Below are 15451 nucleotides of genomic sequence, written 5' to 3'. Positions count from 1 at the left end.
AGCTCCAATACATACAAGTTTTAGCTCCCATCATTTTGCCAAAATGAACCAAGCAACAAGTTAGCTGAGCACATTCAGACAAAATGTGAGGAAGTTGATGTACCTACACCTGGAAAATTTAATTATAATTATTTGGGAATGAGCTATTTGAACTTGGGGGTTTTAAATAATAGTTAGACACTGTTTTGTCATGTCCATGTGACTTAGAAGCCCTTAACCACTTTAGTACCCTGCTATGCTCAGGATACTAAATCAGCCTTTGGGCTTCTAAATCCCATAGACCACCTCCAAAACAGTGTCTATCTAGACACTAGATCTACATGGGAAGTACTACTACATCACAAGCCCAAATTTTACAGTTAAAATTTTAGTGTGCATTTAGGTTGGACTTATCTGGTTTGTGGATACAATATGTAAGCAAATCAGTAGCTACACCTATATGTTATGTTCTGGACCCCAATTAATTGTTTATATTTTGCACATCAGGAGTGCATGAATTCCAGCAAGCCAACAAAATAATTTTGTAATTGCATAATTATAGCTAATGCCAGTGGCTGCCTCTTATAGCTGTTGCCTGCAATTCATATAGGTAAAGTTTCACAAAATGAAAAGCAGCAGTAGCAGCATTAGTCCTTGATTCATTGTCTGTGTGAATTAATCAAAACCAGGAGGCCTTGATCAAGAGAACAAGCTGAATCTTGCCTTAGCCACATATTCATCTGATATCTTGTATACCAAGGGTATGAAGCATATGCTAGTACCACATAACAAACTAGTGCTGCAAGCTGAATCTTGCCTTATTGTGGCATGACTTGTGGCATGAGTTGAGCAGGCCACAGATTCATTGTCTGTCCACAAGGTGGCTCATTAGCTTATCTATTGACAGCCTCAAGAATTCATCTAGTGCTTGTATGGTGTATCACACAACACCTCTATCTGACCATCTACCATGCAAGGCAACACAGTTTGTTGGATGTGGTAGATGTCAGATAGAGGTGTTGATTCATTGTCTGCCCAGTGTGAATCCAGGCAAGATCCAGCTTGTTGCCAGCTTGTTGCCATGTGGTAGATGTCAGATAGAGTGTGGGGAGCTAATGAGCACCTTGTGGCTAAGGCAAGATTCAGCAGCACCTCTCAAACCTGCCTGGTTTTGATTAATTCCAGACAATGAATGTAACATTAAAAGGAGCAGTGGTGTGCTGCACAGAACCATAGATTGAAAAGGAAGGGGATTGGAAACGACCAGGCCTCCCTGTGTAAATGGTTGAAACACTCCACGTTATGATTTCGCGCTCGCGATTATTTTTGTTTTGACCGTACTCTGATTGTATTTCAACTGTTTCTAGCTCTCCTATCCACTAGCGATCACTCAGAGGCTGGGAGGTTACTCTAGAGAAGTAAGTTTACACTACTGACAAGCTCTAACTTGTCTAAGTCCGCTGTCTTTACTCTGTTTTTAGTTTTTGTTGAGTATAGTTGAATTACTCCATGTCAACTTTTCTCTTTCCCTGCTGCGAAGCCTAAACAGCAAAAGACATTGCTTGACTTGGTTATTATGTATCTAAGTGCTATATAGAATGGTTTCATGCCATGGATAAGCTTTACTGTTCATAAACGTTTGCAGTATAGTCTATACTTTTAGACACACCACAGGCCTTGACCTCTCACGACTTCATAGTAAGGGCTATTCCTTCTTTTATAACATTTATTTGTTTAGTGATAGTGGTTGCGTTGCTTAGTCGACCTTTTAGAGCTATATTTTCTTTACTTTAGAATATTCAACATTAAAAGTGATCAATTTCACCATTTCTGTGTACAGCACATTGTATGGCAGCCAAGACAGGTAATGAGCATGCTGACTATAAAATAATCCCTTTGTAGTGTTAGCCACGCCCTATAACGCGGAGTGTTTCACACAAACATTTTCGTTTCCAATCCCCTTCCTTTTCAATCTATGACAGAACAGACTGGAGAAACGTGACCTTTTTACAGACAGCAAAAACAAAGACAGCAAAAACAATTATTCATGTTTAGACCCTCACTTGGAAATAAGGCTCGATTAAAACGGGGGGGGGGGGGACAAGCAATGGTACTTCGAGGTACGTTGTTTCCAATCCCTCTCTACTGTATCTATTGTTCCACAGTACTACTGCAGTCCTTTGCAGGCTATGAAACATGGGTGGTACTTCTGAGGTACGTTGTTTCCAATCCCTCTCTACTGTATCTATTGTTCCACAGTACTACTACAGTCCTTTGCAGGCTATACTCTAGAGCCACTGCAACCACAATGTAGTTGTTTAGCCTCGATCCCAGGCCGAGTTTTCGCTTTTATAACGGTTAGGCGAACCAGTTGTTCGCCTAACCGTTATAAAAGCGAAAACTCGGCCTGGGATCGAGGCTATGTAGTTGTTGTGTTATTTTAGTCCACCCACACACCCAAAAATAATAAAGGTCGAAGTGAAGTGTGGTGGTTTGTTGAAGCAGTCCCTTCTAGTGTAATGTTGATGTTTGGATTTGCTTGCTGCAACAGAATCAAAAAATGGAACAGAACTTTTGTGCCTCTACTGTACATTGCACTCAGTTGTTCATATTCCATACACGTGCTCTTGTTCTTTTGCACCCGCGAAATTCCCGCTAACGGTACATACATTCCCGCAATACGGCTGAATCAGTGTTCTACTTCACAAGTGAATAATTTCCGTGGAGGACAAGGTGCAGTCAGCTTTGTTTTTTGGTCCGTTGTGCGCATCCATTTTATGCATATAGCTGTACTGTATTATCCGAGGCGCGTGGAAGCCACGGGTATAATAGTCCGTTGGTTTGTTTGTCTGTTTGCGATTAAATCCACTCACCTGGATTCCATATCACACAACAAGTTATAATAATGTGTTTGTGTACCCATGAGGTGCGTGGAATTGACTGAGGAAATTTTTTCTGAGGGCTCTCGAGTCATTTAGCGAAAATATGCACCTACTAAACTTTTGCTATGGGTACATATACCTCGTTTTGAGACGTAGCACTTCAGTGCTCCAGTTCGTTATCAGTATGTCGGGGACAACATGGAAATGATTACCTGAATTGAAAATTGCACCCAAAATGCAATTAAGTAACCTGTCATTTCAAACAATTTTACAGTATGTACTTGTAATTACCGCGCCAACTCACTGAATACATTATTTAAACCCTTCCTTACACCACATACACCACATACATGTTACCATTGACATTCACCGTTTCACATACAGTTTGCCCAATATCCCTCACTCTAGATCTCCACTTGTTCCCCTACTATCCCCCAACTCCTCCAACTGTGTGTGTGTGTGTGTGTGTGTGTGCAGGGGGGGGGGGTTTCCAACTTTACTCATGTGATGTGATAGACCTCCTTTAGAGCTACTGAATGTATGTGTTAATGACATACAGTACACATCAACCCCACCCCTCACACAGATCCACCCCTCTCTTGTCTCACGCACGACTGACCAGAGAGACGAACCTCTTGGATTGATGCCTCTTTACACTCTTCATCATTCATGGATTACTTCGCCCACCCACCAGTGGTCCCTATATTGACTATAGTTACGCTAGAGAAGCTGGCTGTTGTTACAACGACTGCTACACGTACATGTAACAGTGTGTTTCTGCACTCAAGAATTTCAACAGACAAGTAAGTGTTAGAGCGACAGTCACATTGCTGGATTATTGTGTTCATTGAACATTACTAACCCTCCTCTCAGGTACATGTACCATGTGGCTGAGGATGTGGGGCTCTACTCTTAGGAGACCTGGAGGGTGGTCACACAGACCAGTGGGCACTTGTCAAAAGGTCAAGGGTTAGTCGTTGTTCAAATAATTACGATTAATCAGAGGAACCACACTGGATCATACGTACGTGCTCGTAATGATAGACTGCAAACTAGATTTAGTTGTGCAGTCCACTGATGACTCCCGGCACAATAAACATAGGGGAAGAAAAGGTCTAGACCTTCTGGGCCACATGCGCCATCTACAGGGGATTTTGCTATAAAACCAATTTGCACATGGCGTGATGCACATTATTTTTTCACTAATAACTGTGCATATTGTATTGCTAGAGCCATATATGTGAACTTTGCGAGTGTTGATCAATTCCCAAAATAAAATCCCAAAACCTCAATTCCGGTAGGTCAATTTTTCTGCTGATTTGGCTTATTCGCAAAGGCCATCCGCAAAATAATTATTCTAGTAATACGAATAACTATTTTGCGGATTTCATGTGTACGTCTGTTATAGCTTACTTTATTTTCTGGGCTAGTTAGATCCTGTTGGTGTGTATTGTGTGCATGCATGCTATACCCAATACACTCACTAACACACAGCTTCACTCTCTCAACCCCCCCCCCTGCACACACACACACACAGCTAACACTTGGCCTGAGGTGCACGCTCGAACTCGTGCATAGTTATTGCTCACTACCCCCTGCGTCTTGTTCTCTACGCTCACTATCCCTCAACAGCAGAACAGAGAGTTGTGGTCCAGACCCCCACTCTGAGTGGTGGGTTCCACAGTCCTGGGGGAAAGACTAGACAAACCCTCTCATTATTCAGCTCGGACTTCAAAGCCTCGACTGGTGAGTACATTGAGAAAGTTCAAGTTTTTGGGTGAGAATTACACATGTATGCTGGTATAAAAGGGGTAACTATATGCAGGCTTTGGAAACACATGTCTGTACGGAGACATTAGTTATGGGTGATTCCTCAGCTATTAGTGTAAACAGAATCCTGTTATGTGGCCATCATAAATTTGTGAGGTTGCTTGTGTGATGGCAATGATGTAGTCTATGTTGTGCTCGTGGTTTTGAGAATAAAATACATGTCAAAATTTTCTTAAGCAACTACTTTGGAGTGCAACATACATGTACAATGTAGCTGTCAAGAAGGGCTTCACTAAACCCGGGTTTGTAATTGCATGCACACCTTGCACGTAGGGGTTTAATCGAGTGATCCCTGTGGCTAGCCGTCAGTCGTGTCTAAGGTGTGCCCTCACCACCAGGAGCTTGGGGGGGGGTATAGCTCTAAGAATCGCGATAATTATGTATAAACATTGTCACAACTGAACATTGTACGTATTTTAAGCAGTACATTAGCTATAAGCCTGTGTGTGTAGGGGGGAAGGTTGTGTACAGTATATTAGCTATGAGCTTGTGTGTGTGTGTGTGTGTGAATGAGGGGGGTTGTACATGCATGTCATTTGAGAAGATGAGATGAGGATGTGAACAATGTTTTAACACACAATGACACCAAGGTGTTTGAGAGGAACAACAAGCTTGCCTAAGCATAGATACTATAAAAAATTACATTGTAGTATCTATGGCCTAAGGGTGTATACGTAAGAGTGCAAGTGGCAGACAATCAACACCTGGTTTTGACCCTGACGTAATGACAAAAATAGAGACACTTTCTAAAAATAGAACTGCCCATATTCATTTAGCCAATCGGATTGCAGTATTTATGACCGGATGACTAGAGAGTATAAAAAGTCGCTACTCAGTAACTCGCTGTCATTCTTCGAGGATCACTGTTCTACCGTACCGTCTCACTAGCCCAGCTCTACCGTCTCAACAATCCAGGTGCATCTCAACAATCCAGGTGCATTCTTCGAGGATCACTGTTCTACCGTACCGTCTCACTAGCCCAGCTCTACCGTACCGTCTCAACAATCCAGGTGCGTTCGTGTCGTGATTAGGGTATGTGGTATTATGAGACATCTAAATGTTTCTCACCCCCCTAATATTGAGGGAGCTAAATAGCCTGTTCAAAACTACTATCATCAATATAATTATAAGCAAAAACTGTTGTGATAGAACCACACTACTAATTAAGCACCAACTGTAGAATTTAATAGTCCTATTCCTTTTAAGAGCCTGGAATTTTGATTGCTATTTGAACGCCCACTAACTACTTCCTGTATAGCTTCCGCAGTAAAATTGTGCTGAGCTGGCACACCCTTTTACATTGAAGTCATTGTAAAATCAATGTGTTTTTGCAGCCTCTGCATTCTGTAATACATGCGCTATTATTCTAAATAAAGGAAGTTTGTGAAATATTGAAGTAAGAGCTACACAATGGTTTTTGTCCCAGAGAGTGTTTGTCAACTGTCAGTGAGCTAGCTGGTCTTGAAGATATATACCTACTATACACACAGTAAGTGCAGTAGTAGTAGATCTAAGAGGTAGTCTAATGCTCAAGGATGATGGAACATCTTATATACATATAGGCATCTGCAGAATTGTGTAGAGGAGATGTTCCACCATCTTTGAGCATTAGTTTACCTCTTAGATCTACTACTACTGCACTATACTGCACTTACTGTGTATATACAATATTTTTTTATGTAGACTAGCCAGAGCAAAGCTTTTAATGTTGCTTGAGGTTTGTAGAAACAGAGTCTTCTTTGTGTTAATAATAGCTTAGCTTGCTTAGCACTATTCTAAATCAGTTATAGGCCTCGTCCAACGGTCACTATGGAGTTTTGAGGCCCTTAGTAGCACCCTCGCTACGCTCGGGATGCTACAGCCTTGGGCCTTCGGTTCTCAAAACCCCATAGAGACCTTGGACTCAGCCTATAACCTATATTTAGATCCCACTTGTGTGTGTTTAGTAGGGAATTATGAGCCGTAATCTCATAGTTTCCCAGGGAATTATAAGCTTGAGGGTATAAAGTACAAGTATCATTTTTGAATGTACAGAAATGATAATTAGCTATGGCTGTTCAGTTTTTTCACTACCAGTTTATATAGCGTTTGCTGGGTTGTATCTTTTCTTGTCTCTACGAGGAACACTAAGAGCCAACGATTTTAACAGTTCTGGGTCCATTGTCACTTCGTCCTCCTGACTTCTGTTTCTATCCTGCAGCCATGTTTCAAATTGCAGTAGACTCCTGTGTCTTTTTGGGAACGATAGTTCACTGTAGCATTGCTGCAAGCTTTTCCTTACTAGCTAGCCGTTACTGAGAAGCTTGAGCTGGAATGGCATACGGCTTCCCCCTTTTGCCAACAAATCCGTTGATTTTGCCATCACTGCTTCCACTGTTCAGAGTGTTCTATGTAACACACAGAGGGCCAACATTTACATTTAAGAAGTAAGGTTAAGCTTTGCATATAAAGGACACACTACACATCCTACTGTCACTTACCTGAGGCCGAGGATCACTGTCCTGAGGCCGAGGATCACTGTCCATCGTGGTAGAAGACACACGTAGGATCGGTAGGATGTGAAATGTGAAGTAGGATGGGTAGTAGGATGAGAAGACACTGTAGGAGCTAGGAAAAAGAAGTAGCTGCGATCGATCTAGGATCACTTCTGACACGTGGCTAGGGCTTCTTCTTTGTCGCCTCCGCGAATCACTTGTCATCATTGTCAAAAGTAGGATGGGTATGTATGATAGGGTACGGTGAACCTGTTTTGTTTAGAGAGATGGTAGAGTGAGACGGTAGAGCTGGGCCGGGCTGAGACGATACAGCTGGTACAGGTAGAGCTGGGCTGAGCTGAAGTACGTAGTGGGGGATAATAACAGGAAGGCTATCACGTGATCTGCCCTCGTGAGCTACTCACCAAAACTGGAGGCGAAGTACGACTATATAGACTGGCTCTACCTTACCGTCTTATAGCTCAACCTTACCGTTAGCGAGAGTTCAACCTACAGCTCTACCCTCTCAACCTACCAGCTCTACCGTCTCAACCTACTATGCCATCTCTCTCAACAAAACAGGTTCGCGTTCTTGTCATGATTATACAATGTCTGGTTACTTTTTATGGCGGATTTGCTGCATTTTGCTGTATAGTTTAAACTTACGAAATAGCTTGCCAACTATCAACTACGAAATAGCTTAGCCAACTATCAACTACGAAATAGCTAAGCCAACTATCAACTACGAAATAGCTTAGCCAACTACCAACTACGAAATAGCTAAGCCAACTATCAACTACGAAATAGCTTGCCAACTATCAACTACGAAATAGCTTAGCCAACTATCAACTACGAAATAGCTAAGCCAACTATCAACTACGAAATAGCTTAGCCAACTACCAACTACGAAATAGCTAAGCCAACTATCAACTACGAAATAGCTTGCCAACTATCAACTACGAAATAGCTTAGCCAACTATCAACTACGAAATAGCTAAGCCAACTACCTGCTACGAAATAGCTTAGCCAACTATCAACTACGAAATAGCTAAGCCAACTGCCTACTACGAAATAGCTAAGCCAACCCAACTACCTACTACGAAATAGCTAAGCCAACCGAACTACCTACTTCGAATGTCAACTACTAGTAGCTCTCAGGGCCACCGTAGTAGTGCCCTAGTCTCGTGAACCAGCCGCCCTCTCTTGGGGAGAGACCGTCTGGGCACTCTTTACACAAGTATCATGTGGTCTAGATAGGAGGCAGCAAATAATGAAAGTTTATGTGCGGTTGAGCATTGAGCAGTGATGTGGTAGGCAGTGAATGCGGATGTGGTTACATTTTTGTGGTTTTTCAGGTTGTAAAGTGACGTAATACATTCCATTGTGCAGCCCAGGTCCATTGTGCAGCCCAGAAGTCAAGAGCAGTCAGTCTAGCCTCTACTCACTTTCCTCCATCTCCCTTTCCTTCTCTCAACCAGTTCCGTGGAGCAAGTAGATCTATGTCGATGCCGAAGAAACCGTCGTAAGTTTTTTACGCGTTTTAGGTGACCGTGTGCTCACATATGACCCTTTGATTTTGTTCTGTATTACTGTATCACCTCTTTTGCCTCTTTCTTTTCATAGGCATTTCCACAATACTCGCTTGTCATCAGCAGTTGCACCTATACCATCCAGATCGTCTACCGCCATAGACGGGGAAAAATCTTCCTCAAGTTCTTTTTCTAGAGCGATTGATCTGAACTTGTATGGCTACTACCTGTTGGGGGGGGGGGAAAGACAAGGTATTGAGATAAAAACCTACTCACTATGGGACATTTTCAAAGAGCTGAACTTGAAGAGTGTTGATCATAATCTTGAGCATGTTGATTATATGATAGCCAACAGCATGTCAGTGTCAAAAGGAAATAGCGACTCTGTAGGTAAAGTGTGCTTCGAAAAGATCTTAGAGGATTGTCAATTGAGCCGTGACTGGATGGTCCTGAAAACCGTTGCTCTACCACTACCTGATTCTGACAATCAAGCCGACATAGTATCATCAAATTTAAAGCTACCCGATATACAAATAGTAAAAAAATCAAACTTTAAGGAAATCTCACAGGTCGCACAAATTCAATCCTCTCCAATGTTATGGACAGAGCGAAAGTCTGTTCTAGTCGCGACGGACCTATTCAGGAATCTACGAGAAAATACAGAACTAGATTACGTTGAAGTATTTGCTTTACCAAATTTAACAAACAAGCAATGCATCACTTCAATAAAAGTCAGCATCAAAGACATGGCATTTCTGGTCACTCTCAAACGTTTTCCAGAAATCAAACAAGGTATTGAATACATGAAGTCCCAAATTAAACTGAAGTGCAGTCAAGTTTTACCAATTACGTCGATTGTGCGCCACCTCGTAAAGCTGACCAAGATTGAGTTACAAAATGCTGCTGCTCAGGTTGCTTCTGAAGCTGGTGCTACTTTTGTGGAATATCAACCACCCAAGCAGCTGTGTTCAACCTCTCACATTCTTTTTCTCTCCAAGAATACTGTGTACAAAGTAATTCATGCCCCTGGTGAAAACAAATCAATTATGATAGTCCAAAAAGCATTCGGTAGAACAGCACCTACGCTGACTGTTAATGTCCAGACATTTTCACTTGATCCGATGATTGTCGAGTACCCCTATCTTCCGTACCATTGCTTTAGCAAGGAAGAAGCTCGATTGTGCTTCAAAGAGTTCATGCTTCGTTTGAAGGCCGCGCTTGATGAGCTGCATGGCATGAATATTGCGCACAACGATGTGCGAATGGAGAACGTTTTGTTTTCTTCAAATTTCACACCAGTTTTTATCGACGTAGATAGGGCCTCGATATCAGATCCAGCCAAATTAGCACATGGCTTATTTAGTAAAGCTGACAGCTGCATGTACAAACTCGACTCTACATGGAGAGACGACGGTGCCAGGACTGACATGTTCCAGCTGGGCTGGATGGCGGCCTGGATATTGAATACCAGCACCAGCTCTAGCTCGTACCACTCACGAGAATGGATAACGGAACCAGATGAAATTCGAACCAACAAGTTCGTTGAGTCCCTGATCACGTCCGGGAAGTTTAAGAGTGAATTGTTGGAGAATTGCGTATCGGAAGTGAAGACAATTGAACAAGTGTTGTTAGCTCGTTATTAATTGTTAATTGTTAATTGTGTTAATTGTGTGATTAATAATAATAGAGTCTCAAGTTGTAAATGATCCTTCTTGTATATATGGATGAACAATTCAGTGTAGGACGTGGTAGGATGTATGATAGGGTACTTTAGGATGGATGGCTTAACAATCCAGTGTAGGACGAAGAATTAAGGTTGTAGTAGGATGGGGTAGGATGCACTATCCGTGTATGACGTGGTAGGATGTGTGATAATAGATTATTATTTTATTGATTCAGCTGCATACCAGCATATCAGCAGCGTCCCCTTTTTATGCACATTGTTTTGTGCCGTACAACACCTCCTCAAGAAAAGTATTAATGGGTGTAACACAATGGATGTATATCAACCGGTTCAGGATCCCGAGTTACATGTATGATAGACAACATTTTGATCGCGAATCAACCATATAATTATGCATGTTCACACAGTCAATAATTGCAATTATCTGAGGAACAATAATCAAGACTTGGTGACAATCAAGACTGTCAGAGGCTTCTCTTTTGCTGCCAACTTAAAATTAAATGAAAAATAAAACCATCAAGAAGTCCACTAGTTTGAGGCAATAACCATGATCATTCACACGACAAGATACATAATACACCATGTAACTTTCTTAATTGTTTTCACTTTTGATGAATCAGTTGTACGAAGTTTCTATATATACTAGGCTGGTGAGCGTACATTTCAATTTCCAATTCATTAAGTATAATTACATACACTTGGAGACAGCAAAACACTCCACAGCACTGCCAGTTGCTTTCTAAGTGTAAAACGAGTGGGATCAAACCGAACAACATTAACAAAAACTTACACGATAAAAATGATTATTACAGCTATAATTATGATTAGTTTAGCACTCTAATCAGACAGTCTTAGATGGAGAGAAGCTGGTGAGGCATACAAGAGTGTATATATAGCCAGAACAGCCAATAACATTTACGAGGGCGGTGATGTGTAGGGGTGTAGAGAGGAGGGGTATTCTTCGGTATTCTTCTGTCTTCTTTTCTTCAGCGTACTCAGTAAGTTTTGGCTTGCGAGGTATTGCTATATAAAATATAGATGAAACAGCATTTGTAGTAGTTGGGGTGATCACCAATCATAAGGGAATGAATGTATGCCTAAAATTAAAATTTCTGTAACGCTTAGCATATTCCCAAAAAAGGGATCTTTAGTGGTGCTCTTTAATTCAACTTTTTTCTAGCACTAAATTCGCATAGTTCAAAGAGGTTCGGAGGAGTTGAACCACACTGAACACCCTCACGAAGTGTAAGTTGTAGTAGGATGGGGTCCGATAAGATAGGAGACCTCATCCTACTACAACTTACACTTCGTGAGGGTGTTCAGTGTAGCTTGAGCTGGGGTGGGGCTTGACTCGGTGCAGAGAAAGAGGAGGCTGGGCTCATTTGTTGCAGAGCGCTTCCTGCACAAGGTGGAGTCACTAGTTTGTCCATTCCAATGTTGAAGCAAGGCCAATGCAAAGGTTTTTTTTAGCAGAAATCATCCTAGACTAGCTTGTCAGAACAGGACATTTTCAAAAATAAAGCTGTTGCTAAGGCTTGTTGCTTTTATAGATACACTTCTTGCCAAGGAAAAGTGGGATCTAAATCAGTTAGCACATGTGCATTCGGTATCTATGGTTATAGTGTCCCTCATCCCTCGGGTTGCCCTCGTGATATGGGACACTATAACACATAGATACCTCATGCCCATGTTCTAACTATAACACAATTTACGAAATGATGATTATTTTTTGTGGTGCTTAGCTAATTAGAACGTGCACGGCACTGCATGCTTCCATCATAGATTGAGTAGAGAGGGATTGGAAACAAGGTACCATCCATGTTTCCCCGCGGTTTTAATCGAGGCTTACTTCCAATCCCTCTCTTTAACTTTTTTAGGCTCTGGAAATTATTTGGAAATACAGAATGTACAGGAAGGGGTTGGTAGAATATTGCTGGTATATAAATAGACTTCTACTTGTCGACAAGCTTTAGAAATACATAATGTACAGGTAGGGGTGGTAGATTATTGCTTGTATTATAATAGGCACCACTTTCAAAATGTGTAACCTCCCTAAAGACGCGAGTACCATTGGTACAAGCAAAAAAGAACTGGTATCTTCGAGGCACTAAATTTACGCAGTTTACCTTTGAAAATTAGTGCCTTGAAACCTTTCGGTATTGAAGTACCTCTCTACTGCAGGGTATCCCCAAAAATATAGTGACCTCAGCCCAGCAGTTTGTTGAATCAACCAGAGACTCTGGGAGGCCACTATTCCATCGTAGCTCTATGTTGATATTCTGGCCTTTCTGATTTGTCACTGTCCTACACGCAGTAGTCTTTGCTCTCTTACAACAACAGAAAGTCCATAGATACTGCTTTCTTGTTAGGATGGAACACATACTGAACAAATCTTCCATTAAGTTGACAGCATTGCAAAGCCAAGTTGAGCAGTTACATCACTGACAGTGTCCTTTGACTCCCATGTAGAGCAAGCTGGTTGGCTGTGAGAGAATTTTCGGCTATTAGTCTTTCCAGCATGCTAGCAAATGTATCGGCTTCAGAAGGTTCAAACATAAAATAAACTTGATCCTAACACGTATTGAAGTAGTATACTTTTCTGGAGAAACTTCATTGAATAGAATAGAAACTTGGTTTATCTTTCTTTCTGTTACATGAGGCAAATTAGTGGGGCCCACGTGCCACGTTTATTTCACAACGTACAAATGCGTCACGTTGCTGGCCATTTGCAGTTTACAAATACTAAGCAAACCTTTTGTTTTTTAGCCTGCATATAGTTTCCGGCCCTAACCATTAAACATTAACTTGGTATGTTAACAAAATCAAGTAGAGCTAGGATTAGGTCTAGAGACTGTAATGTGATTTTTAACCCAATGAAATGCAAGTATTGCCTCTGTGGAATTTGTTAAGTCAAATGGCTTAATTTAAATTTAGGCAAGAAATCTACCGTCTCGGGGCTACGAAGAAACTCCAAAGAAGATGGCTGAGAAGATGGTTGGACTCTTGAGCGCCGTAGGGGTAAACACAACTTAGCTAGTGTTCTATCACTAGATATGCTCGTACTGTACTGGTAAATAAAACGAGTGGGCACAGAGCAGTGTGTTGCTTCGCTCACAAAGTGTTAGTATTACGAAAGTGCCTAATTAAGAACCTCTCGTGCTTATAATAACCACCACTCATTATTTCCTTCATAGGATTATCCAGGAAAGCGTATGGGATGGAATTCAAACTTTGATTACGTTAGAACTTCAAGAGCCAGCAAACCAATTCTCCCTTCGGCGCTATCCAAGTCGCCGTATAGTACGTCAGTATTAAAACAGTTGATTCACAGAGGTGACACACCCCCCCCTAAACTCTACTCTTTGGATGCCTTGTATAAGGGCTTGAAGGTATCTGCTTCTGGAAAGATTATTAAAAGCGAAACTAGAGTTGGTGACTACATATCAGAAGTTTTGGGAGTCGAAGCTCAAGTGTGCAAAGGTTTGAAACTATTGCCAGACACTAGCTCAATGCCAGTTACAATCCGAAGATATCCGGACGTAACAATTGCAGATCGAAGTGGAGCAACATTTTTTATTTGTGAAGTCGAATCAAACAGTTCATACAAGGACACTACTCTGAAGCTAGCGATCCACTTAGCACAAATGCTGTCATCACTGAGAAACCGGTGTATCCAAGAAGAATCCCTTCAAGGGTTTTACTTTCCGTTTGAGAGCGTTGAATGCGTTATCTTGGTCACGGTGGCATGGGTATTTAATGACATGAGATTTGACGAGGAGCATTTGCCAATTATGCATTGTGACGTTCCTGCCCACCTCAAGCGTGTCTATAAAAAGAATAAAGATCTTTGGGGCAAGAGATGGGAAGAAACAAAATGTTACCTCTTCGCTTTCCCAGTATGCCAAAGCAACATCGCTGGGGTATTTGGGCCTGGAGCAAAACAATTGATGTCTGGCCAGAGTGTTGTCATCGTGAATCCAACTCAGCAGCTGGTACACAAAATACCAATGAATCAGCAGGAAGAATCGAGATTGTTCCATCTGTTACGTTTTGGGCTGAGATCCAAGTCAATCGGGTTTCCCATTTCCAATGAAGTTTTCCCGTTTACCTACTTCACTTACCCATTGTACTTACCACCGCTCCTGCCTAGCGAAATTAAAAAAAATTTGTATTGGTACTTACAAGTTTTAGTGCAAATCATCGAAGAGCTTCATCAACTAAACATTGCCCATTTGGACATTCGAAGAGAAAATGTTTGTGTGGCAACGGATTTCTCCACTTTGGTTTTAATAGACTTAGACAGAAGCGTTAAAGCGAACACAAAAGCAAAAGCCATATCAAGTGATTTCAATCCTGAAAATGACATGTACTACCCGTTGGATCGCAGGTGGACTGCTGAAAATTTAGATTGGAAGCAGGTTGGGCTCATCTTTTATCAGTTATTTAAAGATGACACTGACCACAGGGACTACAAGATTTGTTTGCCCTTTTTTAAAAAGCTTGTCTTCACTGGTAAGAAATGATTATACACTTATACAAATGATAATTTTATTACTCATTCCCATTCTTAGGTGAGTTGGATAAACTGGTACTTCAAGATGTTTTATCAAAGAGAGATCAATAAACTAGTACTTCAAAGACGGTTTAATTAGCAAGAAATTATCTTGTTGTATAATGTATTTTGCACCTTTGTTTTGTCTGTGTCTGTATAATGTCTTTTGCACCTTTGTCTTGTCTGTATAATGTCTTTTGCACCTTTGTTTTGTCTGTGTCTGTATAATGTCTTTTGCACCTTTGTCTTGTCTGTATAATGTCTTTTGCACCTTTGTCTGTATAATGTCTTTTGTCTTCTTATTGCTCTAAAATTCCACACTGTGAGCTCTATAAGAAAATTATACTTGTATACTTTGCATTCGGTATAATTATAGACATCCCTTAATTAATTGGCATGGTTTGAGTGAGGTCCATGCATGCACAGCACTACTTCTCCTTCAGTTTTTGCAACTTTCAAGTCTATAAATAACCAGCACCAACACGAACACTTCATTGGTGTATGAGCCGCTCAGCTCTACT

General features: G+C 41.3%; 1 protein-coding gene and 1 long non-coding RNA gene across 4 annotated transcripts; one reads left to right on the top strand and one right to left on the bottom strand.

Annotated features, from left to right (window-relative positions):
- Window positions 1-4183: 4183 nt before the first annotated feature.
- Window positions 4184-15288, top strand: LOC135337836 (uncharacterized). Of its 3 annotated transcripts, none has more exons than XM_064533837.1 (4): window positions 4184-4607; window positions 13313-13396; window positions 13573-14890; window positions 14950-15288. In XM_064533837.1, the coding sequence occupies exons 2-4, from the start codon at window positions 13358-13360 to the stop codon at window positions 15000-15002; spliced, it is 1410 nt and encodes a 469-aa protein (XP_064389907.1). In that variant the 5' UTR covers window positions 4184-4607; window positions 13313-13357; the 3' UTR covers window positions 15003-15288. The 3 variants fall into 3 exon arrangements, with proteins under 3 accessions (XP_064389907.1, XP_064389906.1, XP_064389908.1); XM_064533836.1 differs by lacking the exon at window positions 4184-4607 and adding an exon at window positions 5532-5606; XM_064533838.1 differs by lacking the exon at window positions 4184-4607 and adding an exon at window positions 5708-6180.
- Window positions 11040-13185, bottom strand: LOC135337861 (uncharacterized). The gene is made up of 2 exons (XR_010395334.1): window positions 12505-13185; window positions 11040-11401 (listed from the first exon to the last, which is right to left on the bottom strand). It is a non-coding gene; the product is annotated as an uncharacterized LOC135337861 (long non-coding RNA).
- Window positions 15289-15451: the final 163 nt, after the last annotated feature.

Source organism: Halichondria panicea, chromosome 6 (assembly GCF_963675165.1).
Source record: "Halichondria panicea chromosome 6, odHalPani1.1, whole genome shotgun sequence".
Lineage (NCBI taxonomy): Eukaryota > Metazoa > Porifera > Demospongiae > Suberitida > Halichondriidae > Halichondria > Halichondria panicea.
Note: the sequence above shows the minus strand (reverse complement) of the source record. Positions and strands in the feature narration are given on the sequence as shown.

Excerpts from the sequence above, each read along its gene's own strand:
- LOC135337836 (XM_064533837.1), top strand. The coding sequence starts at position 13,358 with ATGGCTGAGAAGATGGTTGGACTCTTGAGCGCCGTAGGG. Across the intron at positions 13,397-13,572 it reads GACTCTTGAGCGCCGTAGGG|GATTATCCAGGAAAGCGTAT; the intron begins GTAAACACAACT and ends TTTCCTTCATAG. Across the intron at positions 14,891-14,949 it reads TAAAAAGCTTGTCTTCACTG|GTGAGTTGGATAAACTGGTA; the intron begins GTAAGAAATGAT and ends TCCCATTCTTAG.